The 27,785-nt window shown below is 29.0% G+C and overlaps 1 protein-coding gene across 1 annotated transcript in view; it reads right to left on the bottom strand.

Moving 5' to 3' along the window:
• LOC107446378 (extracellular serine/threonine protein CG31145-like) overlaps nucleotides 1–27,785 on the bottom strand; it is a 146,550-nt gene that overhangs the window by 5,165 nt on the left and 113,600 nt on the right. The window contains exons 4-5 of the mRNA XM_043044611.2: nucleotides 14,728–14,852; nucleotides 11,907–11,985 (exon numbers count right to left, since the gene is read on the bottom strand). Of these exons, the coding sequence (XP_042900545.1) occupies nucleotides 11,907–11,985; nucleotides 14,728–14,852 (204 nt within the window). The remainder of the gene's footprint in view (nucleotides 1–11,906; nucleotides 11,986–14,727; nucleotides 14,853–27,785) is intronic.

The raw sequence follows: 27,785 nt of genomic DNA, 5'->3' as shown, positions 1-27,785 counted from the left end.
AAAATGTTTTGCAAGACGTATCAAGAACAAAGTGGCGAATTAGATAAGCCTTCGAATTATTTAGAAATAGTGGTGGATGAAAAACCAATAAATTGAATTTATTAAACGAAGAATCACAATTAATAAACTACCACTCGAAAATATTTATTCGATGTCCGGAGCAAGTTGGCATCTCTGGCAAAAATGTAAGAAGTGATAGGTACTAAATTTATTTTTATCGTTTGAATTGAAGTGTTTAATCATTTAATTGTAACTACTACCATGGATTACAATGTGAATTGTATATATAAAGAACATATTTTGAAACAATAATTTTAATATTAAAAAGACTTTTAAAATCGGGTGGTGGTGCTCCGCGCCAAATACCGAGATATAAACCATATCCAGCATAGGTCTTTATTTTAGTGGCCTAAGAGCTCTGCATTTACTCTCAATCTGAGCCTAATCAGTCATTACACTCACCGTCAACAGTAAATAGACAAAAACATGTCGGGAAAAGTTGCTAATTTTAATCTCTTTTCAGAAAAATTTTGCTTTTTACAGTTAGCACAGTCTCAAACGTCCGTGGGACCTCACATATAAAGATGCCAACTGGCTCCGCTTTGTAAGAAAAAATATTTTCTAGTGGTAAGTTAATTAAGTTTATAAATTTTCAATTAAAGTAATTTTTCCACCAATACAAATGGAAAATTCAAAGTATCATATCTCAAATTTTCTCGGGTTGACACTTTTAAAGCGTGGGCGTGTTTATCCTTATTCTAAAAGTTGCACCAATTTAATTCGTTACCAATTTATAGAAACCTACGCCGAAAGAGGTGCAGTTGGCTTCACTGTATTTAATACATAGGATCTATTAAATGAAATAGTTACTTAAGTTGTTAAAATGTCAATATTTCAAAGGCTAGGTATTTTACGAGTGGCAGTGGTAAGTGAAAGTTACCTTTTGATTATAAAGATTAAAATTTTTATTTTCCACTGAAAGCCTCCACACAGTTTTTTAAAGGTCGTCTGATCACACCACTATGAAGATAAACCAGTTTACGAAAAAGCCATTTAATTAAAAATCTAGTAAAAATAAGAAAGTGGTAACAAATATATGTCTAAATTTTTTTTTTAAATTTATGATTATTATTGATTTGTCTTATTTACTTAACAACCCTTACAGATTCAATTCTCAAATATATATCATAAATGTCTGTCAATTACTTTTAAAATAACCTGCATCCAGTTCTACAGCCACACATAGTTTAAAACAAGCTGCTTTGTTTTATTTTTTATGATTTTTATTTATTCAAGCAAGGGGCTTGAATCCCCCTCATAGCTGCCACACTGCCTGCTGACCATAAAGAACTCACACAATGCTAAATAATTCACGACGGATGGGATAGGGGGCGCTTCACGACGCAGGTGTCCAGCTAGCATAACTAAAGAAGACTTTTAAAATAAAATTTGGGTTCATGTGCACAACTGCTTCACTTTTCATATAGTCTGCGCAGACTACTTGTAAAATACCGTGTGGAGGCTTCCTGATGTAGGAGGTGATGCCTAGACTGTAAAATTTAAATATTTTATATTATAATAATTAATAACCGCACTATTTTATATATTAGATAATATACGAAAATATTATGCAATGTTATTCTAAACGAATTAAGTTTCACATTAGTTCAAATATCATATTACACAATTATTTGTACGAAGTGGTTGTTTCTTACTGTTACTGATAACTTTAACTTATAAAGAACTTCGTAAAAATTCGTTATAAATATTTATATTATTAATGCGTTCCATTTTTATGTATTTCAAAATTTTTTATCCGCAGGGATGCCAACTGCTCCGCTTTCTGGAATAGTTTTAATAAAGTGGTAGCTAATTATATAGTAAAATTCGTTACATTCGGACAGTTACGCTTTCTTATTAATAGAGTAACCAGTAGATTGATGCTGTAACGTTGCATTTTATATGATACTTATAATTTTTGATATTTAGTGGTGAAAAAATTACTTAAAAGGAAAATTACTAAACTAAAAGAAACTTAAATTTCGCTACCACTAGAAAATACTATTTTTTAAAGAGGAGCAAGTTGGCATCACTGCATCCGTTACACATAAGTATTTAAGATTACAGAAAGCATAACTACTACATTTAATAGTTGTCATTATTTTGTTGGCACCACATCACAGTACAGGTTGAAGATGAGATATTAAGGTTCATTATTCTATCCATGGGTGAAAGCCCTTATATAGCAAGACGGAAAAGATGAAAAACTGGTACGAAAGACATTTTATCACAGCATATTTCCCGAGAAAAATAAAATATCTGTAACTACCAAGATTTCTTTAAGATTTTAACATATATATTAATCTGCTTCTTTTCTGTGATAAAATAGAAATTCTTAAATAGTTTAAAAAAAGAATAAGTAAACTCCGCCCAAAAATTAGCAATTACTGAGATTATTTTACTACCAGCCTTTTCTCTTTTCCCCTGATTCTATCGTAATTTATTTATAGTTGCACTGTGCTTGTAAAACACACACCTAAAAAGTCCCTTTAAAGTAGAAGAATAGATAACATAAATAAGAGTAGAATAGATAACACAAGGATGTATTCTGGTTTATAGCAGGATTCAAACTCTGGATCGTCAGGATGCAGAGCATTTAGTGAATCAGTGAGAATACTCGATCAAAGAGGCCCCTTAATGTGATATGCATATTTACCAACTTGAATGATCTTTGAGAATTTTTTTTTACTTGTGGTAGCAAGGTATATGTTTGAATTTATAAATCTTGGACTTAAAATTTCAAAAGAAATTGTTTTACTTACTACATCGATTCAATAATTCGAACATATGTATATAAGATTGATTGATTAAGCCAACATAATTTTAAATGTTGGCGAAGATTATTTTCAGAAAAATTTTCCTACTTTTATTGCAATTTTAGTTCCATTTTTAGCTCAGGGGATAGATCTCTTACCCCCAATGATGTAACTCAGGTTTAAACTCCAGCGATAGCTGTTCGATAAGAATTTAACCTCAGTGCTGACTATATCCTCACTGATAGACATGGGTAAGAGTCCCCTAGGGAGGAGGGTGTTTTCGTGGTTTTCTTCTCCCAAGTTCCATCAAGAAAGTCTACCACAAAAGGCAGTTTGTCCAAATAGCAGAACATAGAGATCTTTCTTCTTCTGAGTTGGATTCAAAACAACGAGGCAACGGATTTCAGCATTAATTGCTGTAAATCCAAAACATGGATCGGCTGTTTAACGATGGTTATAAAATAAAATATATTTTTAAAAAAATGAAAGCTTTCCTAAGGACTGCACTTTTTAGCAGCCATGAATCTACACTAACTTATTCCGAATTCGAGGAAATTTTGATCAAATGTTAGACAAAACATGACTAATACAGTTTATTAGTACTGCCATACGATATAGTATTTAACTTCCCAGATCGTTTTTTAATTTCTTATTTGTATTTTTTTAATGGACCCTAGTTTTTTTTTTCTTTTTTTTTTAACTTTTACTTACATTTCTTTCATTTAGTTTCTTCTTTAATTTTAATTATGTTGTTTTGTTGTTACTCATTTTTATATTGCTTTTTTTCAATGTTTCTCGTGTTTTTATAATATTTTTGTGTTATGTGTACTTTTACATTTCTATTTGGTCATTTTACATGTTCAGTCAGATAAGTATTGGTTGTTTGTATAAACAAATGATCGCCTCATGCTTCTGTTCTATGTATTTTTAAAAACAATGGCTTCCTGACTTTTTCCAAAATCTTTTTTTTTTCAAAAGACATTCTTCAGATTTATTACAAGCACAAAATTTTTATTCAAATATCCGTACTCAGATTTGATAACGAAAAAAACTTCTAGAGGATGCTTTTATCAGATTTCCAGCTGATAAAAAAACTGCAATAAATTATAAAATTTAGAAATTGTCCTTGAAAAATGTTTATTTTCTTTCGTGAATCACAATTGTAAGTGTTGATAACGTTTTGCTTTCATGCCTGTTAAAGCGAGAAATTTTGCTTGAAATTGTATTGTATAGGAATTCTACGGTTGAGCTCTTTTAACAATAATATTAAATTGAAAAATTTAAAAAGTTTAGCCATTTTATTTCTTTGTGAACTTTCTAGGGACTACGGAATTTTCGTACTTTAAAAAAAAAATTTCTCCTGTCGCATGAGAATCTTTAATGTATCAAAAACATGTCTGCCGGCAAATCGGCAATCTTTTAAAAGATTCACCTAGAGAGAGCTAGAAAAGATTGGTGTAAACTTTTAAATAATTTATATATAGTGGTGGAGAAAATGAATTTAAATGAATAGATATATAATAATACATTAAAAAATAAATTTAGCTATCACTAGAAAAGTTTTTTTTAACAAAATGGCAGTTCTTTACCCTTTAAGGATTGGTGATTCCGAAAAGCATTCGTACAAAATCAGAATCAAGTTGTAATTAAAAAAAAACGGTAAATTAAATGTAGTCGTTGCTAATTTGACAGACTTACGTTGCTTTTACTTTAATTATTGTTAGTTTAATCAAATATATAATCAATGTTAATTCAAATTATAACTAAATAATTTTATTTTGAATAAAGAAATGGTGAATAACATAATAACAAATTATAATCCAACATTATAATAACAAAATATAAATCAAACAATTATAACTCCTCCCACAAATAAACTGCTAAGAATTACTTTGATTACCAGTTTTATCTTTTAACCCTGATTGATATGGTTTTATGCTGGCACGTATTTGCACACCTGCCAACTCTTCCGGATTTTCCGGAAGATTTTATTTTCATATTTAAAGTGGTAGTAAATATATACTATTTTTTCTTTTATAAATTTAATTTATAAATGATTTTGATCACCACTATTCTAACAAAAATTAAGCACATATATAAATATGCGTTACTATCATGGTTGTCAACTTAAGTTTTCTCAAATACAAAGTATTTGTTTGCTTAAAATTGAAGTTTTAATTCCATTTTAATACCACTGGGGAAAATTATAATGGAAAGGATTAAAAGTTGGCAGGTATGTATTTGTGACAGTCGGCGCGAAAGGGTTAATACTATTTTACAAGAAGTTTCACTTCATTAACTAAAATTTCTATGCAATTCAATATCTTATGCAAAAAAATATTTTATTTAATTAACATGGTTTTGAAAAGATTAATTCTAAAACCACATAACGGTTCCATTCTGAAACAATGAAAAAAATATTTTTAAGATTTTCAATCATCAATAATTGTATGATTGATTTGATTTATAATTTCGAATTAATATCTTGTCCAGAAAATATGAAATATTACATTCATAATTTTCATAAATTCATGAAAATCATAAACTTGTGTAATTAAATTCTACTTTAAAATATTATTCAATAATTTCTTTAGATGTATGTCACACGTCAAGAAATTTTTTTTGAAATATCTAATTCAGAAGAATTGAAAAAACAAAACAATTGAATTGTCGAGTAAGTGGTATACAGGTCATGATGTTACACTTATGCGACACCGTTTTTCACTCATACAAGTACAATTCGAATTGTGTGGTCAAACTTATTGAAATACGATATATTTCCCCCTTTTTTTCATGGAGCATTATATATACATATAAGCCTTTACATTCTTTATAAACTTTTTCATTCAGGCAAAAAAATAAAGTAAACCAATAATACCATTTTGAACCAATAATACAATGGCTTTCCGAACAAAACTAATTTAAGATTTGAAATTCTTATTGCAGAATTAGGTAAGATCAAATGTTTGAATTAATGCAACAAAAAAATCGTTCCCCTGAATAACTCAATAAATTAGAAGTAAAAGTACTTTGTCCACCACTAAGTATAAATTATTTAAACTTTTAGATAAACTGACAAACCTATGCATAATATTGTTGCAATGTGCCAAAATCAGGACTACATACCTGCCAACTTTTAATCCCTTCCATTATCATTTTTCCCAGTGGTATTAAAATGGAATTAAAACTTCAATTTTAAGCAAACAAATACGTTGTATTTGAGAAAACTTAAGTTGACAACCATGATAGTAACGCATATTAATATATGTGCTTAATTTTTGTAAGAATAGTGGTGATCAAAATCATTTGAAAATTAAGTTTATAAAAGAAAAAATAGTGTATATTAACTACCACTTTAAATATGAAAATAAAATCTTCCGGAAAATCCGGAAGAGTTGGCAGGTATGGCACTATAAATGTATAGCTTAAATTATTCCGTTATTACATCCAGCTTAGAGCTAAACTAAAGGAACAATGATATCCTCTCCAATAGGAAATATTTATAAATTTTATCTACCTCACTGACTGTTATAGGCACGATGAATTGGATAAAACATCACCTCCTACATCAAGAAGCCTCCACACAGTCTCTTATAAGTAGTCCGCGCAGACTGCTTAAATAGTGAACCAGTTGTGCGCATGAACCCAAAACTTTTTATAAAAGTAATTGAGAGAAATTTGTCTTATATATTTGAGAATTGAATCAGTAGTGGTTGACAAGTGAATAAGGCAAACCAATAATATTCATAAATAAAATTAATTTTTAGTCATATATTTGCTACCACTCTCTTATTTTTAACTATATTCTATATTAAATGACTCGTTCAGTAAGTGGATATCCTTCACGGTGGTCTAATCGGACGACATATGAAAAACCGTGTGGAGGCTCTCAGTTATAGGAGGAGTTGGATAAAACCATTTTTGGCTCAGGTACCTAGTTCCATTTGATAAATGCAGTTAACTAAATTTCCAACATGCCTCGGCCAGCTGTTAAAATTTTCAAGTGGTAGTCTTTTAATCTATAATTCCTGCTTTGGCAAATTCGATTTAAAAAGTTTTTACTCACTACTACTTCTAATTGATTAAAAGGGTTAGTTAATATGCCACCATCGAACAATTAAGTTGAGTAAAGCCTTTAAAAAAGTTAACAATATTTATCATACTCAGTAAATTTTAGTATGTAGTTCTCTACCGTTTTTAACCCATTCTAAGGCCGTGGTAATTATGTTTACCACCGCTATAACTTTGGTATACCATTTGTTATTAACTTCAGCTCTGATGAAGTAATATTGAATAAAATTGGTAACAATATGCCTGTTTTTAGGAAATTTAAGGTAAGTTATAATATATAATTCCTTTTTCAGTTTGGAGTAAATATAAAATTTATTTTACAAATGAAAGTAATTAAGTCTCTTACTTTTTTTATAACACCTATTGGGCAACATACCTAAGCACACTTACCACAAAATAAATGTTGTTAAAATTCAAATTAATTTTATCAACTAATCTAAATAAATTTTTTCATCTAAATTCAAACTGTATTTTAACATACACTTACTAGAAATAAATGGCCCATTAAAGGGTTAAAAATATTTTGTCATATCGCAAGTATTTGGCAAGTCTGTTAACAGTTAGTATAAATAAAGCTTTTAGTGTAAGTTATAGCCCATACCCTAATTTGGTAAGATCAAATACTTGCGTAAATACAACAAAAAAATTTGTTCCTCTACGTTATCCGGCATTGAAGCAATCTTGAAAAATGTATTATTTTAACATTAATGGATAATTCTACATTATTTTCAAATATTTATTATATAAATATACGTTTACTGTAATGGTTTTCCTAAGTTAACTATTTTATAGTTACCCTTGCAAAAAGTTAAGGTGTTTTTGATGTTTACTTAAGGTTGTTTTGAAGTGTTAAGGGTAATTAGAGGTTTATTTGAAGATGATTTCAAAAACAATCTTAAAAAATGAATCTCATGAGGTTTATAATCAAGTTATATGACGTTGTTTTATTCACACTTGAGGTTATTTTGAGGTTAATAAAAATCTATCTCAGAGTCACTAACTTTGGGAAATTGTTTTGAGATCTACTGGTTATTTTTTCTATACCTTAAAAAAATAAATATACGTTTGGGGTGTGAATAATTTCATCGACTTCAACCAAAAATATTGCTGCTCTATACATGAGGTTGATTTTATGAGATGTAAATGAGGTTGAAATTGAGGTTTGTTGATGAGATTAATTGTGGTGCAAAACAATACCTCATTTTCTGCCTTAGGTGTATTTTTTTATACCTTTAAACATTAAAACAACCTCACAAATACCTTATTTATTTTAAAGGGTTGGGAAAAATGGTATAAGATTGAGCTGGTAAGCAAACAAGCAGAAATCAGAAGCGTTGCGATAATTGCCCGAAATCATTTATCGCAGACTTTCCAAAATATTGAAAATTGAAATGACTCTGATAATTGTCCATCAAAGGATAGGGTATACTTGTGATATGTTGTATAAAGCAAATAACAACATGAATAAAGCACACCTTTGTCCATTGATGTATTTTCTTTTGTGCTTTGTTTTTGCTTCAGTGATTCAATGTGACGTAATCTAACGCAATAACAACGTGATCCAATCGTGATCAATCCGTAATAACAACGTGAATAAAGCACACATTTGTCCATTTATATAACCTCATTTATGCTTTATTCACGTTGTTTTTTGCTTTAGTCTGATAGTCGTACTTGTGACACAACTTTTAAATAATTGTGGTGAGAGAGTATAATATATCCTGCAAATAGATAAATTTCAATATTGCTATGAAATTTTAAATTAAAATTACTTCAGTTGCTAAAATACAGTAAGCGCCATTTTGAGTAATACTAGTTTGAGTATAACTAGTTTGTTTAAATTGTTCATTGTTTTAATTTCAATTATATATTAAAATATATATTAGATCTTTTCGAACATTTTATTACGTCATGTGGAAACTGAAAGCTAAGTTAAGTTAAAGTTAAATTTAAGTGTTAATTGTAAATTTTAAAAAACTACGACGTTAAGAAACCAAACTAATACCATACCTGCCAACTTTTAATCCCTTAAATTATCATTTTTCCCAGTGGTATTAAAATGGAATTAAAACTTCAATTTTAAGCAAACAAATACGTTGTATTTGAGAAAACTTAAGTTGACAACCATGATAGTAACGCATATTAGTATATGTGCTTAATTTTTGTAAGAATAGTGGCGATCAATATCATTTAAAAATTAATATTATAAAAGAAAAAATAGTATATAATTACTACCACTTTAAATATGAAAATAAAATCTTCCGGAAAATCCGGAAGAGTTGGCAGGTATGTAATACTGATATTCAGCAATGAGAAATTAGATTAATTTATGTGCTTAAAAGCATCGTGGTATACTTTATTTAAGTAATTTGTATTTTACTGTTATATTTTTGCATAAACTTTTTCCTAAAAAAACTTAAAACTTTACTATTTAAACTATATCCTTAACAATTAAATATTATTTTCGCAATGCCCCCTGAAGTCTATAAACCCGCTCATTCCAATTTTCTTCCAACTTTTTAAACCTTTTTGTGGTTTTTCAATATTTATTTTCATGCTTCAACTTTAGCATTAATATTCAGATTGAATTCGTTTCGTTAAAAGGTATAATTATAAAGAAATTAGCTTAAAAAAAATTCTTTCTGGAATAATTTCTTCACGGAGTGTATAAAAATATATTTTACTTGCAATAATTATAAAGTATAAAAAAATATGTTTATTAGAATAGTTAAAATATATGTTTCCAACATATACTTTTTTTTAAATAAAAAAGAATGATATAATGGAAGAATAAAATATAAAATGAATAATAAACCCTACATTAAATCTTTTATGAAACATAATAAACATTTTATGCTACAAACGTTATCCTACAAATCAATAACTTTATGTTCCATCTTTATTGCGATTTCCTTACAATACCGAAAAAGTTACAATTTAGTTCAACTGAAATGGGTAATAATAACATTTCAAAGCAACTCACTAACTTTTAGAATTGCATCATAACCATATAAAATCGTATTTGTTCAGGAACTACAAAGCTCTCCAATTTTCATAAAAGTTTGGAGGAATTACTCTGAGGTTTGGTATAGATTCTGCGAATATTATGGTGAATAACTCATGTATTTCATATATAAGTGTTACATTTGATTCAAATGTAGACGAAAAGAAAAATATTTTTTAATGAAATAAAGTCATTCTCAATTTAAATATGTATGGAATAGCATACAAAATTCTTATTTATATTTGCTTTGGATAAATAAGATTTCTAAAAATATATTTTATTGTACTATACTTTAACAGAGATGCCACCTTGCACCAGTTTGTAAAAAAATATTTTCTAACGGTAACGAAATGAAAGTTTTTGCATTTGCATTCGCAGTTCAGCATTTTGCATTTGTAAGTAACTTTAACCACCACTAAATATCGAACATTCAAAGTATCATAAAATTTGCAACTTTATTATTCGTGGTGACACTTCTAAAAATAAAGTGTAAGTAACCGTATCCTACAAGTTTACTATTTATTTCGCCACGTTACCAATGTATTAAATATTTTACAGATAGCGGAGCAGTTGGTATGCCTGCTTTGACACATACCAACCAATTTTTTACAATTTTTAAGAGCAATATTTATATTGATATACAATTTTGAACTTTAAAATATTATTCTAAGTTTAGAAATTTCGATTTAGCCGGCCAGTTGGCCGAGCGGTTAGCGTGCCTGACTGTGAAGCCAATGGCTGCGGGTTCGAATCCCGCTCTGGGCATGGATGTTTCTCTCTGTCCTCTGCTGTGTGTGATGTGCGAATGTGGCCCACCCTATGAACGGGTTTGTGGCAGTGTGGCGTGGGTAATGTTGCTCGCCTCCGTGACTTAGGTTCACAGGTGCCCACTGGGTAACGTTAAATGAGCAACACTTCCGGCATCTTCCGAGGCGAAGAACGAGAGTTCAAGTGCCTGCCGTTATTAAAAAAAAAAAAAAAAAAAAAAAAAAAAAAAAAAAATTTCGATTTGAAATTATTTGAACTACCACTACATAAAGAATTTAAAAAACAATTAATAGCTAAAAACCTCGAATGCAAAATTGCTAACCAATTTTATGTTCTTACTCAGCTTTTCAATTCACCTTCAAAAATTAATGGCAGATATGGGTGGAATTTATATAACTTAACCCATAGCTGCCGACTTGTAACGTTTTTAGAAACGACTTTCCCACGTGCAGGGTTGCCAACTACCAGCCCTTTTTGGGAAATTTCTTCTAATGGTAGTAAAGTCTGTCCTTTAATGTTTTGTAAATTCAGTTTAAATTTATTTTCCCCACCTCTACATGTAAATGAAAACGTTACTCAGCAACACACCTTTTGTGCAGGGGTGAAAGCGAGACGGAAAAGAGGAAAGCCTGGTAGTAAAACCATTTCAGTTATAACTAGTTTTGGGGAGGAGTTTACTTATTCTTTTTTTAAATTTTTCAACAATATCTACTTTATCTTGGAAAAGAAGCAGTTTTATATATATGCCAGAATTATAAAAGAAATCTTGATAGTTACAGATATTTCATTTTTTTCGAAAAAAATGCTGGAATGAAATGTTTTACGTACCAGGTTTTTCTCTTTTCCTTCTTGCTATATAAGGGCTTTCACCCACGCTATTGTGGAAAGGCTTTAAAAACGTTGACAAAGTAAAAATAAGTAATTCCTTAATAATTAAAAAAATATCATTCCAAACTATAATTTATTTCAATAATATAACAAATCTATGGTCAGGAAAAAAACTTATACACATAGAAAGAATTTTCATGAGGCCGACCAAAATTTGCTACTTTATTTTTTAAATTCCCTTAGATTTTAAAAAAATTATAATTTAGAAATTAATTTTTAACATCGGGATTCATCTACTTCAATTTAAAAATACTTCCTGATAGTGAAAAATACACTTTAATTAGACTAAATGAATCCTATTTTTTTTCAGAAGAAAATAACTTTGATTGAGATGAATAAAAAAAAAATCTGATACTCACCTCATTGGCTTGAAAAGTGCTTTAGCTCCGCTTTCATACGTAAAGACTAGTTTTAACTGCGTTCCCCCAGGTAGTTGCTCTAAATTATAAAGAGAAAAAGATTTACACAATGTATATTTCAGTTGTAACTATAAGTAAAGAAACATCCAGAGACTAAAAAAGAAAGTACTCTTAACTTAAAAGTACATAAAATAAATTAATAAAAAATAAAAAAATAATTAATTATGCAATCAATTAATTTAAAAATTAATTTATTTATATTATAATTAATTTATTTATTAATTAATTAAAAATTAGTAAATAAATTTTTAATTCATTAAAAATTAATTTTTGAAAATTTACACATGAAAAAAACAATTAAAAGAAATCCGGTAAAATCATAAAAAGACACGAAAAACGGGCTATGTACAAGGTAACGTGAGAGCTATACTCAAAAGAGTGAGATAAACAACGTGAAAATCTATACAAGATCGAGGCTAATACTAAAACGTTTATGACGGGCGATGCATGATAATTGAGGCAAGTCTAAACAGTGACTTAAGGGATCTAACGGGGGGGACCCTCCTCCCTCGCGACTGTCAGCAGCTTCAGTAAAGGGTTACTCCCCGCCGAAGTTACGAACGAAAATAACACGGTTATAAAATTCGGAATAACAATATGAAGTAGTTGTTTTTTGAGTAAGTTATTTGACTGGCTGGTGCCAGACAGTAAAAAGGCAGTACGTAAGATAACTGTACTAATTAACTATTCAAGTATTTTCGGAGTGGCTATCCTAGATGGATATCTGCTCCTTCATCGAGTTTAGGTAAAAGGAAGGGAAGGGAGGTGCGGTACTTAATATTTGTTAAATCGCATATACAATTGGGAAATCAAATCTGGTTTAAATATAATATAAGTCGCAAATAGTACATAAGATAATAAAAACAATAAAATATTTACAAAATTTACAAATGGGGAAGACTCCCTCGCCTCCCCCGGTAGCCGGGCTTCATTGGTGTAGAGTGCAGAGTTTGTCCAGAAAGATTAACTGAAATGCCTAGATAGAACGTAGTCGCTCAGGAAAAAAGCGATTATCGGGCTGAAGTTTCAATAAAATCAATATCTAATAGTTTGTTAAAATCACACGTAGAGCAATTTTTTGCTCCTTTAAAAAAGGTATCGTTGAGTTTGTATAAGTATTCATCGATTTTATCTATATTAAAATCGTTGCAAAGTGTGTTATTACGAACAAACCAGGGAGCCCCTGTGATTCTTCTGATAACTTTATGTTCAAATGTCCTCAGTCTTTTTTGTTGGGCGTTTGAGAGAGCCCCCCTAGGCCGGGGATGCATAGCAGAGTATCGGTCTGATACACATCAGATATATATGCCTTTTGGTGTGTAAAGCCAATTTGCTGTCTTTGTTTAGGATTGGTTTAAGGGTTTGATAAGCTGCTTCTGCTTTTCTCAGGATGTTTGATACATGTAAATTCTAGTTTAGTGAGCAATTTATAATGATGCCCAGATAATTAGCCTTGTCGACTTGGAATTCAGTGATGAAAAAAAAATTTGACTCTTCAAAAAGTTCACTCTTTAATTTACACTGATATGATAACTTGCTCCGCTTTGAGGAATATGTTTTGGAGCGAGAGCGAAATTTTTGTTTTTATGAATGAGCCTCGGTTTAGATAATACTATTAATTATTCCGGACATCCCTATGTCTATATAACTCAAAACTTCGTATAAAACGCCACTTTTATTTAGTTATATCGTGGGGAGCCTTTGAATGTGCTGAAAAAAGTAAATCTATTTCTGGAAGTTTCAGTTTTCGAATTGTACCACTTTATAAATACTTTTGAAGGTTGAGCTGTTGCCATACCTGTTTTTGAAAAAATATATACAAACCGATGATGTTATCATTGTTTTATAAGGGAGATTAACACTCCCCGGTGCAGGGAAGCCAGACTGGCAACACTAATAAAACAAATGTTACAAACCACTAAAAAGTAAAACGTTTAACAACCGTTTTTAAACGTTTAACAACCACTATTCTTTAAACAACAAAGAGCTACAATATGTTACTGGAATATCATTTTAACTTTGAACACAAAATCAAAACAAACATTTACAATGGATGAAGACTCTTTCATTAAACATGTGGCATACGATTCAAGATTCTTTGTTCTGCGTAAAACTGCACATCTGTGAGCAGAAAAATTTGGTATATCGTAGATTTTGATGAATTCAGCGATAGTATGCAGCTTATTATTATTATTAATATTTAAAAAATATTATTGAACTTCTATTGATTATTTAACTGATTTTAACTAAATTGCATAGTTAAAATAAATATGATTTTGAAATAGCGAAAATATATCTATTTTCTTATGGAACAACCATTATGTTTTTATTGAATGATCCAATGGTTTTTAAATCAAATGTGATTCATTTCTAAATTTCATTTATAAATTTCTTCGAATTCTCATTCCATGCCCATGTTTTTAGTTCGAGAGTAGGCTCAAACAGAAAATATCATTTAACAGTTAAAAACAGCGTGGTTGAAGCTTCGTCTTTGTAGCGTTAATCCCGCCAACATAACGTAAAGATACGTAGCATATGCTACGTATCTTTACGTTATTTTAGATATCTAAAATTAATGCGCAGATCTTACGTAGGAGGGCGAACGGAAGCTTACGTAAAAGTGCGAAATCTCTCTAATGAATATAGAAATCAGCCTCATGAATTGTCACGCATAAAGAAATAAATCTGCTAATAAATCGTACTAATGAAAAGGAAAACACTATATTATTAAACAATTTTGAAAATGAATAAAAAGTCTTACCTAAATTAACAATTCTCTCTGATGCCATTTCATGCAAAAGATCTTTCACTACAGGGGAATCTTCTGGATACAGGCTATATCTTGATATTTGTAAGTGGAACCTTTCCCACGTTGTCATATTCGGCCTATTTTCAAAGAGAAATAAAAAAAAATTGTTTATACTGTAACCAAAAGCTTTAAAAAAAATAAAACTTTTTTTTTCTTAAGTCTCAGAGATGCCAACTGATCCAGATTCTACAAAATACTTTAGCCCCTAACGCACAGACTTTTTGGAAAAAAAACCCGGCAAAACAAAATCAATTTTTTCTTATGTAGAAAAACACACTTTAGAACATTGTCTTTTCTTCTGGTGGACAATTTTGATATACTGCGCTTTTGTTCCACGGAAAAAGGCTATATTCAGAGATGCCAACTGCTCCGGACAAGCCAACACAGTTAAAAAATCGGTAAATAACTACTAAGTAAATTTTGCAAATATTTGACTATTTTTACTTACTTTTTAGAAGGTATAACATGAGTTAAGTACTATAGAGTTAAGTACTATAAAGTGGTGAATTATGTAGGCCTACGAATTTTTTAGAAATAGTGGTGGATAAAACAGTACAATAATCTAATTCATTCCTGCTAGCTTTTGGAAATGGTGAAGTACCCATCACATCCAAAATTATTAATTTAAATATAAGCAAACAAAATACTGAGGTTCCGACTTTCACTTTAAAATTAAAAATAACAACACAACTTTTATAACTAAATATTATTTCTAACATTGTAAAGATAGGTTAATATATCATTTCATTCAAGAATAAACGAATAAAGACAAAACTCTCATACTATTGTAATTTTAATTGGGGGCTTTGACACCTGATTTGCCCATGGATGGACAGGATTTTACCGATTTAAGCATAATTTTAATGAGTAACTATCCTGTAGGGCTATCTGCTCATTCATTGAAACTGGTTTAACAATAAGAGAAGAATGAGGGTTGCAGAAATTACGCAAGTGTAAAAAATTAGATAAAATAACATAATTAAATGATAAAATGGACAGGATCTAAAAGTGGTCTATGTATACAAAACAAATCTGTGAAAAAAAAGTGGCATTGCATGTTTTTTTATACCAAGTGAATATTTTTTTCTCCAGTTATTACCATTAAAAAAGCGCTCTCTGTTGATTTTAGATCCAGACATACAAATTTCTATTGTTAACATACGAGTAGAAATATTTATTTTGTTTTTTCAAAATATTTCCCAAATAATCAAGTACTTGTGCCACCTTTTTTTTCTTTCTTTAAAAAAAAAGAAGAATGTACAGCCGTTTAAAAAGGACGCTGGTATAAAAGGGTTAAACTACTTGAATATCAATACATAAATTTATTATATATACATATATATATAGAGAGAGAGAGAAATTTTTAAAATGAATTTTGTCAAATCAAATTAAAATTGTTAACGTGAACATTTATATTAATCACTTAAATTACAAAAAGAAATCTCGCGACATAACCGAGGGCGATTCGATATTCGGTTGTGTTTTTGACATACGTCTTAAATTGTTTCTGCCAAACAAATAATAATTATATANTTTACTTATTATTTCCCCCCCTTTTTTTTCATATGTCTATAATTTTTCTTTGTTTTATTCTTCATTTTAAACTTATATATAATATATATATATATATATATATATAACCGTCTTTGACCAGCCTACCTAATTTTTTGGGTTTGCGACTACTAATGTTCAACTCCGTAGCCTTGTAATTTTGAACCTACTCAAAAGACAAGGGAACTCTTGGATCAAGTATTGGAAGACATTTTCCTTCGAGGAGGACTGTTTGATTAAACCAACCCGCATTTGCGTTACATGGAAAGGAAGACCACGAGAACCTCCCACAGTTAGCCTGATGACAGGGGGACTTTAACCCATGATCCGTCAACTACTGAGGATATTTTGCTTGTGAGAGTCGGGAATGGAATCGACCAGCCATCGCTGGGATTTGAACTCGGTTCACCTGATTAGAAGGGGAACGCTCTATCCTCTGAGTTACCTCGGCTCATATTTTGGTATTTTAAATAAACAAAAAGTTCATTTAGCTTATTTGATAAAATTCATTTGAATGTTTAGTTATCATTATTATTAGTAACCAAATATGAACCAAGTAATTAAATAACAAATTTAAAGCTATAAACTGCAAATGGAACTAAAGTGATGGGAAAATTAGTCTTAAGTATGCATAGTACGGTTTTATTTGATTCGTTTCCCATTCCTACAACATCAGGGTTCGTACAATCTTTGAAATAAAACAAATACGGTAGTATATTTGAATATTTTATAATTAATTATATATGAACTTGCTTTGCTGTTATCAGTTTTTTGATCTCCAATTTAAATTTTCCACGTTGGAAACTTTATAAAGTTTTAATGACTCCTTCATACGCGTGATTAACGCGACTTTAATAATAAAAAATGCTTATTTAGATTACGTTTGAAATCCGTGCCATTTTATAGCTGAAACTGTCAGTAGTATAAAAATATATTTACTATTTTAACCAAAAACTAACTATCACTGTTTTTCCTTACACCTTTTTTTCCCCAATAGATGAAGTCTTATGCATTACTTCCTTATTTGGTTTTGAAAACTAAAACATTTTAAACTCCACTCTTTGTAAACACTAAGTATAATTTCTCAATTCCTTGTTCTAGTTTATATTTCAGTATATTGTCTGGACTAAATAACTTTCATTATTAAGAAATAATGTTTATTTAGCAATGAAACAGGAGATATTCTTTACAGGTGTTAAGATATTTCATTAAAATTATTTTCAGCATGCAAAAATAAAATTCCAGAATATCATTTTTGCAATTATGGGAAGTATTTTGCTGCTATTAGTGTAATACACGTGGCATTTTTCAAAAATTAATCTAACATTTTTCAAATATTAATGTAACATTCGTAATATACGAATTATATTATCGTGTTTGCATTGGTGTAATATGCAAATTGCTCTTAATCGAACTTGGAAAGTTCGTTTTATACATAATTTATAAAGTATTACTACTCTTAGATATTAGAAGAATGAAGAAATTAATAAACAGTTTTAACGATACTTTTTTCATTTCATTTAAAGAAAAAGCAACTTTTAACTTTTCTTTTTTAAAAAAAATTAATTTAACTACGTTTTCTTTCTTTGAAAAAAATAAATTAGTATATTCAGTTATTTTCTAAGTAAATTAGTATATTCAGTAGAGCTTGAAAAACAAAAAAAAAACAATTTTAACTCCCCATAATATTATCTTTGGCATTCAGCTTGGTCATCACCTCCAACATCAGAAAGCTTCCACACGGAAGTATTCTGCGCAGACTGTTTAAAAAGTGAACCAATTGTGCGCATGAGCCTATATTCTATTTTAAAAGTAATTGAGAAAAATTTATCATATATATTTGAGAACTCCATAACTCCAACGTCATATATGTTAATGCTCAAAAAAGGAAAGCTCCATCACCAATAATTAGTATGGCAGTATGATGCACCATAGCACCGTTTATGTTTAAATTTTCAATATCCATTTTAAGAAAAGAATCAAAAGTAAATCTTTATCATTTTGTAACTAAATTTTCATTTCAATAAAAATGCAAAATTACTCAAATAAATACTTAACTTATTATTTAAGACAACCTCACAAAATGAATCTAAATTAACAATTAACATGTACATAATTTTTAGCACTACTTATATTATTACTTAAGACCTGCCAACTTTTAATCCCTTCCATTATCATTTTTCCCAGTGGTATTAAAATGGAATTAAAACTTCAACTTTAAACAAACAAATACGTTGTATTTGAAAACAATTAAGTTGACAACCATGATAGTAACGCATATTAATATATAAGCCTAATTTTTGTAAGAATAGTGGTGATCAAAATCATTTAAAAATTAAATTTATAAAAGAAAAAATAGTATATATTTACTACCACTTTAAATATGAAAATAAAATCTCCCGCAAAATGCGGGAGAGTTGGCAGGTATGCTTAAGACAACCTAAAAAAATGAAAGATAACTGACTAGTGGGCAATATATAGATAAATTCATCTATAGATTATATAATGCAATATCAGATACATAGCTTGGACTGTACTATCATAAAAATATTATAAAAATAGATGCTCCGAATAAATAAAAGGAAATTTATCTATTGCATTTTAGCTTTGCTATCAAAATTACTAAAGTTGATTTTCACTCACAGATAATGTTTCTTATCCATATCATAAAAGTAAGCATTTTTAGTGGATTTCCTCCGTGTAAAAGTGTTGCCAAATACAAATATAAAATAGTCGAAAAACTTTGCCAAAAGCATATATTTCTATCTTTACTCAACCATATGCTCCATAAATTATTCATAACCACCCATCTGTTTGACATATCGTGAAACCGAGCCTCTTCTGGCATAAAATCTTTCAAGTGAGTTAGTTCAATCTATCACTTGATTTATTTATCTTTGATACCGGGCAGTTAAATCTTTCCTAAAGAGTTTCATGGTCGAGCAAGTAAAATTTCAATAAAATTTCTCAAATTTAAAGAAAATGTAAAAAAAATATATTGCGTTTAGTTTTATAAATCATTCCGCCGTTTATTGTCAAATACTTCGAATTCAATAATGGACTGTTTCGAAACAATCATTTTGACAAGCATGGATAATTTTTATGGAGGAAATAAAATAAAATAAATTTCAGTCTTGTTCATGAAATTATAATTTTTTATTCATTTTTAAATTAACTTCACGTTATATGATAATTTTATATACATTGAACAAGAAAAGAATGTTTTTTATAACCATTTTCTTAATGCATAGATTGAGCCATATTCTAAATCTCTATGCCTTTCATTCAATACGGTATTGATCCCTATTGGCAAAAGACTCTGATGTTAAAAGGCCATCTTCTCATTATCTCGACGTAGATATTTCAATACAGTATTAATTCCTATTGGCAAAGACTTAATTTGATGTTGATAGGCCATCTTCTCACTAACTCGTTGTCTTTCTTTTAATACAGTATTATATCCTACTGGCAAAGACTTAATTCGATGTTGATAGGCCATCTTCTCACTATCTCGTTGTCTTTCTTCTAATACAGTATTAATTCCCAGTGGCAAAGACTTAATTTGATGTTGATAGACCATCGTCTCACTATCTCGTTGTCTTTCTTCTAATACAGTATTAATTCCCAGTGGCAAAGACTTAATTTGATGTTGATAGGCCATCTTCCACTATCTCGTTGTCTTTCTTTTAATATAGTATTAATTCTTATTGGCTAAGACTTTATTTGATGTTGATAGGCCTTCTTCTCACTTTCTCGTTGTCTGTCTTTTAATATAGTATTAATTTCTGTTAACAAAGACTTTATTTGATGTTGATGGGCCATCTTCTCACTAGTTCGTTGTCTTTCTTTTAAGACAGTATTAATTCCTATTGGCAAAGACTTAATTTGATGTTGATAGGCCATCTTCTCACTATCTCGATGTCTTTCTTTTAATACAGTATTAATTCCTATTGGCAAAGACTTAATTTGATGTTAAAAGGCCATCTTTTCATTATCTCAATGTAAATATTTCAATACAGTATTACATCCTATTGGCAAAGACTTAATTTGTTGCTGATAGGCCATCTTTTCACTATCTCATTGTCTTTATTTTAATACAGTATTAATTCCTATAGGCAAAAACTTTATTTGATATTGAAAGGCCATTTTTAGGCCTGATAGGTATTTTAAACAAATTCTTATTTACCAAAACACTTTATAATTTGAAATAGAAACATGAGTTGAGCAAAATTATCGAAGCACTTCTGTACTAACTCTTTTTAAACAGTGTATCTCATAGCACCAAATGTTCTGAAAGATTTAACACGACAAATCTTAGCACAATTTGAAAGATCATGCTTAAAACCTTTAAAAAAGGTGCTTTTAACCCTATCCATGCAAAATTTACATGGATAAAATTGAGCTTATGAGCTTTTTTCCATTTTCAATTCATGATAGTGGTATATCATTAAAAAAGCATTTTTAAACAAGTATTGCACTTCTGTAGAATAATTTCTAAATTGGTGGTATTAAAACTGGTAAAAATAATGACTTCCTACGCTCCTTTTAGTAAATCCGAATTTTGTATGGGTAAACTAATATCATTTTTAAAAGCTTCAAGCATGATCTTTCAAATTTCGCCAACAGTAATTGCCATGTAAACTCAAAATCCCTGTAAAATCAAAATCCCTGTTAATGCAGAAGTATTTGCATAATTTTGTCCAACCTCTATATATCTAGTTGGGATCATACTTGAATCGAATCTTTTAATTGGAAAGTGAAATATGAAGAAAAAAAAATTTGACTTCTACTTTACAAATCTGACACTACTTTTAATATTTTTTAAGAGCCATACAAATTCTTTTGTGAACAATATTGATATGTACTATTTTATAGTGACGTAACTACATATTGTGATATAAACAATGTTAAAAACCTATTTTATTTCAAAGATAGTTAGGTACGATACAGTGCTATATTTTATTTTATTTTATAACCGGCGTTAAACAGCAGACACAGTTATGAGTTTTCGACTATCAATGTACCTGTAATTTTGAGACAACTCCAGAAGGCAAGGGAACACCTGGATCAACCAATGGGACAAACTAGCCTTCGTGGAGGACTTTTTGATGGAAATAGATCGCACTTTTTTTACACGGGGAGAAAAAAATCGAAAACCTCCTATTAATAGAACGGCAGCAAGGGGATTCTAACCCATGATCAATCCACTGAGGATATTTTATATCTACACTGTTGTCCATGCGAACCGGGAGTAGAATTCGAATGGCCCAGCCTATGCTGGGATCGAACCTGGGTCACCTTGTGGTGCACAAGATCAATAAAATAACACGCATCAATATTTTTATATGTATATAAACTATGCATGGCTAGGATAACGTAACCTTATTTACAATTATGATGTTCAATCCACTTCGATATTGAAGATATTATTATATAATGAATGTATTTATTTTTTCTAATTAATTATGTATTTTATAACTGAAATTAATTGTGCCTATAACTTTATATTAACTTGCAGATAGCAGTAAATATTAAATATTATAGTGTTATAATTTGTTATAATAATATAATACTATTAATGATAATATAATATAACAATCATACAATAATAATATATAATAATAANTAATATAATATTATAATTATATAATATATAATAATAATATAATAATATTAATAACATAATATTATAATTATATAATATGTAATAATATTTAAAATTTGTTTTGTTTTTGTTCATCTAAAGCCTTATACTGTAGAAAGTCTAAGTACCTTCCCTTACAACCTCAAGACGAATGCTCTATCCCCTAAGTTACCAGGTACAGTGTTAAAGAGTTAATATAAATTGAGCTTTAAAATATAAAAGTAAATGGAATAAAATAAATTCTTCTAAAAAAAACCCAAAGAAATATATCTGCCCAGATAAGGAATTGTAATATAATCTTATGAGTCCAATTTATTTTCTATTGTATATATGAGAAGAGAAATAGCTTTACAGACGATATTTAACTTCAACCTGGCGGAAAGCCGTTCATAGATCACTTAAGATCACGGGGTGAGAAGGAACGTTTAATATTAATGAAATTCCATTTGCGTTTTTTTTCTTCTCTCAAAGCGCCATATTGTTAGATCCCAGGAAATGGGATAAAATGTGAAAAAGAATATTTTTTCGTCTTTCCTACATTGTGGGTGACAGATTGTTCAATTTTCGGGCGACAGCCAGAAGGATTTATTTTTCGTCAGTGTTTTTCATTGACTTCAAATCACCTCATTTTCTTTATTTTGAAAATAAATAGTTATCGTCTGCATTTTTAGTCTGATCGTACCACAAATTTGTTTACAATCGTTTGGCATTGGTTTAAAGTTATGATCACAAAATAACAGTATTTCACAATTCTTAAAAGAATTATTTTCATTTTTTTTTTCATTTCAAGGAATCGAATTTCTATGAATAAATTATGCTATTCACAAAATACAAGCTATAAATTACATCTTCCAAGGCACGGTATGGTATTTTTCTCTAGAACAGATTTCTGTCTGAAAACTTCGTACAAAACCAATTTTTACTCAACTCCAAGATTTTTCATAAATGTTTAAAGTAGTGGAGAATAATTTTTATCTTGTGATGATTGTTCTTTATTCAGAAATATTGCATTAAAATATACCAAAAGATGTGTCTTGAGGAAGACTTTCGGTTTTTCAAATTAATAGTTTTCTTTTTTATATTAATTTATTTTTATATTATTCTACTATTTATGTTTATATATATATATATCACTATTTCAACCTGTTATTAAGCTTACGCAGATGCGATTTAAAAGAAGAACCCCTTATTTCATACATACACTAATTTAAAAAGAGCACTCTTTTCCCCCATCCCAGCAATATGTAAAGCTTGGCACTGTGAATTAGATTAAAATAATTGGTGAAATCAACTCTGTTAAACAACAAAATATAGCTAGTTTTTCATTATATAAATATAAAGAGGATATATTTGTCCCAGTAAAAGATTAAAAGTCAATTAAATAGCATGCGTTTTAATATCTTTCAAGTTCAATTATATTAAAAAAAAATAATAACCCAAGAAACGATAAATAATAATTTCTCGACTAAAAACTTCATTGGATTCAAACTATATTAACCCTTTAATGGGCCCTTTATTTCTACTAAAGGTAAATTAAAGTATTTGTGGAATTGAAATTGTTTTAAGAACAGTAATTGATTTAAAAAGAAAAAAAACTCATTTAGTTTATAAAAATACCATTTTTTTGGTGGTAAATTATATTTAACATGACCTATTAGGAACTTACTGACTTTTATTTTTCTTTATTTATAAAATAAATTCCTTAAATGCTACAAACTTCAAAAGGAATTATGCATTTTATAACTTTTATACGTTTTTTAAAAGTGACAAATGGTTACCAATTTTATTCAAACTCACTTCAAGAAAGAAGTTATTGAAAAATGGAAACCTAAATTAAAAGTGGTAAAACGTGGTGGTAAGTATCTTACCACGGCCTTCGAAAGGGTTAAGATGGTATTAAAAGTTGACATGTTTCAAGCTCTCGAAAATAGGTGCCCATGCTCAAGACTTACTAGACGTGAATGAGAGAGAACAAAAATAATTTGAAACATAAAACATTAAGTTACAAGCAAAAAATGTATAAAAACAATATCAGTAAATCCACGGTATGCGAGGACAAAACAGGAAAAAAAATCTTTATTTTTTGGGATGGTGTAAATATTTTACTGTCCAACTAAATAAATTCTAATAGAAAAAAATCATGAATATGAGGCTGTTCACAAACCATGTAATGAACAAACAAAGCTGGAGGAAAATTTGAATCTCGAACTTAATCTCTAAATTCGCCCTTTTAACAAAACTATCAAACCTTAGTGTTTCATAAGTTCATGTCATGCTATAATATTCTTTTTGTCCAGAGCCATCGCCAAATAGGTGTTATCTCCTGGCACTTGATGATAATGGCCGTCAAAAAGAAAGATAACAAAAGTCGATGCTATCTCGCCAACTTCGATCAAAAGAGAGCAACAGAGCGATTTAATATAATAGTTGCTTCTTTTCTTACTCGCTTTTCACGTTTTATTTACCTTTTTCTTTCATTTAAGCCGATGGCCAGAACTCCGAGTCATGGTCACCAACCGTGAATTAACCACGATCAGCGATGGAACTCGCAAAGAAAAAAAAACATAACTTCACTTCAAATGATGTTATTTTTAGGTAAAGGAAAGTTTTAATCGATGTTTTTCATATCCCTGTGTGACAGGAATTTGTCAGATATAGAAAATAAAATGGTCTTGATCTATGGATTTGTAAGCGTTTCTCTAATATCATTGACCTTTGTTAAAAGATATTTATTTGATTTCTAAAGAAATATAGTTTAAAGAATTACATGAAACATTGATTTTTAGGTTAGTCAGATAGATTTTTAGTCGTTGACTAAAAGAAATTTTAGAAAAAATGACATTCTAATTTTATCTTTACTTGATACACATCTTTACACTTGGTAAATAAGAGATCATATAAAGTAATTACGAATTAATAAGGTATACGGATAATTTAAGGATTATAAGTTTCCTTTAAGGCCTATTTATCGATGATATAATTGATTTTTTAGAAAATTTGAGTAATACACAGTAATGTAAATAAAATATTATTTTTTGTTCTTTTTGTATAATGGAAAATTCCATATGCATTAAATTTGGTTTCAATTTTTTTAAACCTCATCTCGAACTTATTTTAAATATTTTGCTGCGCAGCATTAAAGATAATAAGTTTTTTTGATGAATTTAAAAAATCGAAATTAAATTTCCTATGATTAGGGTTTTTCTAATTTTGTTTATAATTGATTTCTAAAATTATTTTATCAGTTAAAGATATTGTGATAAACGAGCAATAAAATCTTGTACAGACGAGTATTATACGTACATATATATAAANGTTTCTGCATTAAATTTCATTTGATTCTGATGATTCTTTCATGGTGTTGCATTTTCTACAAACAGCAGTTTATATATATATATATATATAAACATGTATCATTCTAAATATGATTTTCCTGAGTTTTACATCGAAGTAAAAATGTAAAAATTAAGCTTTTGTTTGACTTCATATCATATTTATAATAGTAATAATAATCAATAAGTTTATAATTATGAGTTTATTAAATTTCTTGAGAAAAAAAACATTAATATAAAAAAATGAACAAATTGTCACTTGAATTGGCTAATATTGTTTTAATAACTATATGGCCACAAATACATCTTTTAATCGATTTAAATATTTTTCATGACTGACCCTAATTTTATTAACTAATTGTTTTCCATAACACACAAAGGTCACACGCAGTCTTTTTGCAGTTCAGATATTATCCTGTGTGGGATTGCATGTACAATGTTTTTATTATTGATCTTTTTAATCAGAAACAAACAATACCGTCTTAATATTTTTTTAAAAAAACATCATATTGAAGAATTCAGAGGAACAAAATACTATTTATATCAAAAGTAACATTTTGCTTTATTTTGTTAAGAATTTACAGTTCCTTTCTATGCATAGATATCATTTCATTTAGTAATGTTTTATATAGATATAATATATAATTTGCAGGCCAAAATATAATTCTTTCAAGAGCTAAATGTTGGCCATTGTAAACGTGCAACATGCTTGGTGAAAAGTCCTTCACTTATTTATTCAGACACTATGATCAATCCGCATGAAATAAATCAATTGTCATGACAGAAGAGATTAGGAATCAAATCAAAAACGAATAACTAACTATAACGTTCTCGCATGTTTGTATGACATATTGTTTTGCACAATCATTGAGTGCATAAATAAACATTGTACTGCAACATAATTGAAATCTTAAATACTCTATCATTCTGAATTGTTTACTCAGACGCTATGAATAATGTCAAACATTTAAAAATATTGTCAACAATTAAATTAAAAATGAATAACAAGCTGTAATGTTGTCTCATGTTTATATGACGTATTGTTTTGCACTATTATTGAGTGTATAAATAAAAAATTTACTGCAATATAATTGAAAACTTAAGCCCTCTATCATTCTGAATTGTTCTTTTTTTCAGAAACTACGAATAATTTCAAACATTTAAAAAAAATGTTCAGTAAATTTCAGAGAGCAAAACATGCACACTTTTTAATAAAGAATCTAACGCTAGTGCATTTCAATCCATTTACTTTTGTTATATTTGGTTACGATTTAGGAATTGGGATTTAATAGGCATAAAATTTTAAATATTGTGGGGATACTAGTTAATGACAATGTCAACCTTTATCTATGAAAACATACTCCACCCTTTTTTAACTCATTCATCTCAGTGATAGAAAATTAAAATAGCCGAAGCTGATTTACGGAGAGTTATAACAAAAACTCCGCCATTTGAAGATTTAACGTGTTTTATAAACTAGTAAATTAAAATTATATTTTTGTAGTGGTAGAAACACTACAGTAATTTATTCCCACTTTTCCGTTAAAGAGGAAGCAATTCTTTTCTCACCTGTCTAAATAAAGTAATACTAAAATTCAATCGCTTGAAAATGTGAATAAACGTCCTCTTACATACTTCAAGCTGAAAAACAATCTTTCATGCTTGCAAACCTTTCTATTCCTTCAGGAAATTTGATTTTTACATTTTAAGTGATAAAAAGATTTATATTTGGATGTTTAATTCTTAACAAATTTGATTTAAAACACTTTTGACTGTCTAGTGCAAAAATAAGTATATGAAAGTCTCGATAATTATTCAGAGATACCACCTGTTCCAAATAATTTATAAGACTGTAGGGAACTGCAAACTAAAATTTTATGTTTTTTGGTTAATTTTGTCAAATTTTTAAAAGAATCAGCACGGCTTTATTATAACAAAGTGACAAATCACATAAGTCCTTGAATTATTTAAAAGCATTGGTGAATAAAAAATCTTTAAATCGAATTTGCTAAATCAAAAATTTACGCATTAAAAGACTACCAGTCGAAAATATTTATCCATTGTCCGGAGCAAGTGGGCATCTCTGAATACGTAGAGAAATTTCTAAATGTTGTTTAAGTCAAAAATACTTTTGTGTCCAACTATAAATAAATTTAGATATTATATCCGAACTAAACAGAAATATCTACGGGAAAATCGTTGAAGTTGGCAGCTGCAAGAGCATTTCATTTAAAATTAATTTAATTCTTATCGTTTTTGTGCAAAATTTATTTCTAAACTAATTGAAAAATTAGAAATCCATCACACGGCAAGTTTTCCTTCTCTCAAATAAAAGACTTTAAATAAATACGTGGGAACAAATTCAGATCCTTTTTCTTTAAGTGTAGCAATTATTTCCAAAAATCTTTTTCGTGTTGCTTTTTTCATATTTATTTTTCGAAAATACAACAGTAGAAAATACATTCTTTGATTTCAAATTATAT

This window comes from Parasteatoda tepidariorum, chromosome 9 (assembly GCF_043381705.1).
Source record: "Parasteatoda tepidariorum isolate YZ-2023 chromosome 9, CAS_Ptep_4.0, whole genome shotgun sequence".
NCBI classification, from domain to species: domain Eukaryota; kingdom Metazoa; phylum Arthropoda; class Arachnida; order Araneae; family Theridiidae; genus Parasteatoda; species Parasteatoda tepidariorum.
This window is presented reverse-complemented; position numbering and strand designations above follow the sequence as displayed.